The sequence below is a fragment of the Colobus angolensis genome, unplaced genomic scaffold (assembly GCF_000951035.1).
Source record: "Colobus angolensis palliatus isolate OR3802 unplaced genomic scaffold, Cang.pa_1.0 Scaffold51, whole genome shotgun sequence".
NCBI classification, from domain to species: Eukaryota; Metazoa; Chordata; class Mammalia; order Primates; family Cercopithecidae; genus Colobus; species Colobus angolensis.
Window position 1 is genome coordinate 13,635,728 of NW_012118599.1, and position 4,511 is coordinate 13,640,238.

General features: G+C 39.6%; 1 protein-coding gene across 2 annotated transcripts in view; it reads left to right on the forward strand.

The window, feature by feature from the left end:
- The window catches only part of ZNF318 (zinc finger protein 318), a 41,154-nt gene that overhangs the window by 18,796 nt on the left and 17,847 nt on the right, over positions 1 to 4,511 (forward strand). For both annotated transcript variants that reach the window (XM_011960384.1, XM_011960383.1), the window contains one exon: positions 1,183 to 1,282. In XM_011960384.1, coding sequence (XP_011815774.1) covers positions 1,183 to 1,282 — 100 coding nt within the window. The remainder of the gene's footprint in view (positions 1 to 1,182; positions 1,283 to 4,511) is intronic.

A 4,511-nucleotide genomic window follows, 5' to 3' on the forward strand; every position in this document is an offset into this window, starting at 1 on the left:
GGCTGAGGCGGGCAGATCACGAGGTCAGGAGATCGAGACCATCCTGGCTAACACAGTGAAACCCCGTCTCTACTAAAAATACAAAAAATTAGCCGGGTGTGGTGGCACATGCCTGGAGTCCCAGCTACTCAGGAGGCTGTGGCAGGAGAATTGCTTGAACCCAGGAGGCGGAGGTTGCAGTGAGCCGATATCATGCCACTGCACACCAGCCTGGGCAACAGAGCAAGATTCCATCTCAAAAAAAAAAAAAAGTTAAGACCTGAAGAAAAAAAATAGAGGGCCAGTCTCAGTTTTTTGCAGTTAAAAAGTGTTAGCCAATTATTGGGAAGACAAAAAACACTTCAAAGTATTTAAGTTCAATAGAAACTTAACTTCAGTCTTTAGTTTTACTAAAAAGTCTTGAGAAAGGGAAATAGGTTCAATATAGACAAAACTTAAAACTTCAGAGACAGTGTTTGGAGGTCATACACTTTCTCTTTCCTTTTATAAATCTAGTCCTTAAGTCAGGGTGCTGATAATACATAGGTCTATTATAGACACATGTCAGCCTATTATATGCTGGTATAGTATAAACAAGCCATATTTGCTTTTTTCCATTAGGTAGTAGTATAGTTGAAAGATCATGAGCTTTAGGGCAGATATACCTGGATTGTAAATCTACACTTAATGTGTGACTGAGTATTCTGCTTAATCTTGTACAACCTCAGTTTTCTGACTACAAAATAGAGAAAATGTTGTGAGGTTTAAACAACATGCTACTCTGGGCACACTGCCTATGGGTTATCCCTACTTTACAAGGAGCAGTGAAAATAAATAAATAATATGAAATATGTCCCTTACTCATAACATATATAGTTCCTTTATGGTTCTATATATAACATATATATGGTTCCCTTTGGAACTTAGAACCACTATCTAATAGTTGCTATCAGTGCCCTAGGTGCTTCCTGCAAAAAACAAACAAAAAAACGACATTTCTGGACAGTATAGTTTTTGAAAAGATGGACAGTTCTATTCTGGAACTTAGAACGAAATATCACTTTGACTGTAAGGTCAGAGCCTGTGTGCAGGCATTTGGATCCTTACATTCAGATAATGTCTAGCATGAAGGCTTCTGGAAGAGAGAAATAGAAAAGGGAATGTTGGAGGAGATGGACTCTCTTACCATTTTGTATTTTGCAGGTTATTGAAGAGAGGGAAAAACTAAAGAATGACCGGGAAGCCCGCCAGAAGAAGATGTACTATCTTAGGACCGAGTTAGAGCGGCTTCATAAACAACAAGGTATCAGCTGCTTTGCATGATTGCCTTTTTGTAATAACTTATGTAGGAGACCCAAATTTGTTACTCTCACACAGGTTCAGTAACCTGAAACTTCATTTAAAAAAATTTTTTTTTGACATAATTAAACTTACAAAAAAGTTGCAATAATAGTGCGAAGAATTCTCAAGTACTCTTCTCCCAGATGATGATGATGATGATGATGATGATGGTGATGATGATTTGAGACGAAGTTTTGCTCTTTTGCCGAGGCTGGAGTGAAGTGGCGTGATTTCGGCTCACTGCAACCTCTGTCCCCCAAGTTCAAGTGATTCTCCTGCCTCAGCCTCCCAAGTAGCTGGAATTATAGGCACCTACCACCATGCCCAGCTAATTTTTTTCGTATTTTTAGTAAAGATGGGGTTTCGCCATGTTGGCCAGGCTGGTCTCGAACTCATCACCTCAGGTGATCCACCTGCCTCGGCCTCCCAAAGTGCTAGGATTACAGGCATGAGCCACCACACCCTGCCAGATTATTAACATTTTAATACACTCGCTCTATCTTTTTTTCTCTCTCTCAATGTGTGTGTGTGTGTGTGTGTGTAATTTTTCCTGAACTTTTTTTTTTTTTTTGAAAAAGAGTCTCACTCTGTTGCCCAGGCTGGAGTGCAGTGGCGCAATCTTGGCTCACTGCAACCTCTGCCTCCTGGATTCAAGTGATTCTCAATCCTCAGCCTCCTAAGTAGCTGGGATTACAAGTATGTGCCACCACACCTGGCTAATTTTTGTAGTTTTAGTAGAGATGGAGTTTCACTGTTTTGTCCAGGCTGGTCTCAAACTCCTGGCCTCAAGCAATCCTGCTGCCTCGGCCTCCCAGAGTGCTGAGATTATAGGCGTGAGTCACTGCATTGGCCTTTTCTGAGCTTTTTAAAGTAACCTGTAGATGTGATGTTCTTTTACTCCTAAATACTTAAGTATTTCCTAACAACAAAGAAGGTACATACCCTTAATACACTTATCAAAATTAGGATATTAGCAGTGATACAATACTATTATCCAGTCTACCAATCTTACTCATATTTCACATTGTCCCATTAATGCCCTTTATAGCAAAAGAAAGTGCAAGATTATTTATCACATTCAGTTTTCATGTTCTTATACTCTTGTTTAATCTGAGTCTTTGTATTCCATAACATTAACATTCTGGAAAATAAGAGGTCACATATTTTGTAAAATATCCCTTAATTTTTTATTTGTCTTTTTTCTTGTGATTAAATTCAGGTTATTCATTTTTGGCAAGACTATCACAGAATTGATGCTCAGTTTGTATCAGGTGTTGATTTATCCCATTACTGGTAATGTTAACTTTAATTATTTGGTTAAAGTGGTGTCTGCCAGATTTCTCCACTATAAAGTTCCTGTTTTATCTTTTTAAATTAATATGTATCTTATAGAGGAGATACTTTGAGACCTTGTAAATATTCAGTTACTCCTCAAACTTTCACCCACTGGTTTTAGCATCCACTCATGAGTCTTGCCTGAGCCAGATATTATGATAATAGTTATTTAAAAAAAATTTTTGAAACAGGGTCTCGCTGTGTCACCCAGGCTGAAGTACAGTGGCAGTGGCACAATCTCAGCTCACTGCAGCTGGCTCAGGTGATCCTCCTGAGTAACTGAGACCATAGGCATGAGCCACCACGCCTGGCTAATTTTTTTTTTTTGGCTAGAGACAAGGTTTTGCCATGTTTCCAAGGCTGGTCTCAAACTCCTGAGCTCTGCGGCCTCCCAAAGTGCTAGGATTACATGTATGAGCCACTGTGCTTGGCCTATGATGGTATCAAATAGTGATTTTTCAAGTTTCCTCATTCCTTCTACCTTTATTAGTTGGCTTTCTACTATAAGAGGGAACTTCCTAACCCTCACTGCCATTTGTTTATCCATTTATATGAGTATGAATTCATGGATTCTTTGATACGTTATAATGTTTTATTATCATTATTTATTTTCATGCACACATTGTTCCAAATCTGGCCAATGAGACCCCTTGTGAGTTAGTTCCTGTGTCCTTTCAATATGTCTTCATCATTTTTGAGTACTTTTTTTTTTTTTTTGAGATGGAGCCTTGCTCTGTTGCCCAGGCTAGAGTTCAGTGGTGCAATCTCAGCTTACTGCAACCTCCACCTTCCGGGTTCAAGTAATTCTCTTGCCTCAACCTCCCGAGTAGCTGGGATTACAGGCGCATGCCACCATGCCTGGCTAATTTTTGTATTTTTAGTAGAGATGGGATTTCACCGTGTTAGCCAGGATAGTCTTGATCTCCTGACCTTGTGATCCGCCCGCCTCAGCCTCCCAAAGTGCTGGAATTACAGGCTTGAGCCACCGTGCCCGGCCCAGACTTCTCTTTTTTAAGTTTAGTTCCATCCAAATTAATTGTCTTCAAACACTGTATATAGGAATTGGGAGCCTTGAAGTCTTCAATATGATTTCATAGTGGAGTGGGGAACCAAAATTGGGTTTGGTGAAGGAGAATCAGTAAGCCTGTTTGGTCCCAGTGAATTCTGTATTCTTATCCTGTAGTGATTATGTGAGTTAAAGCTAATAATTAGTTGTTACTTGATAATTGAAGCAAACCAACAAATATACTTTGCTTTTTCTGGTTTATCTTAGAGCCCAGGAGTAACAGTAACATTTTTGACATGTTATTTATTTAAAAAATTATGTGTGTGTGTGTGTATGTGTGTATGTGTATGTATACATATATTTTATATAGAGATGGGGTCTTCTCAGTGTTGCCCAGGCTGATCTTGAACTCCTGGGCTCAAGTGATCCTCCCCTGCCAGCCTCACCCAGAGTGCTGGGATCACAGGCATGAGCACTGTGCCTGGCCTCTAAAATAATTTTTTATATTATCCAGGTTCATTGGGTTCCCAGGCTGTGGGAAGAAAGCAGTGACTGGGGTAAAGATATAATTCTAATAATTCTGATAATTTAGAGCAGTAGGTGAAAACTACATCAAGATAAGGAATACTTAATAGAAGAATTTTGAGTGGAAGAGTTAATACTTACTATTAATTGTAAAGGTACTTGTTTAGAAACATAAAAATGTAATGTGTATAATTTGGTTTGCTCATAAAAGTTAAGACCTGGCCATGCGTGGTGGCTCATGCCTGTAATCCCAGCACTTTGGGAGGCTGAGGCGGGCAGATCACGAGGTCAGGAGATCGAGACCATCCTGGCTAACACAGTGAAA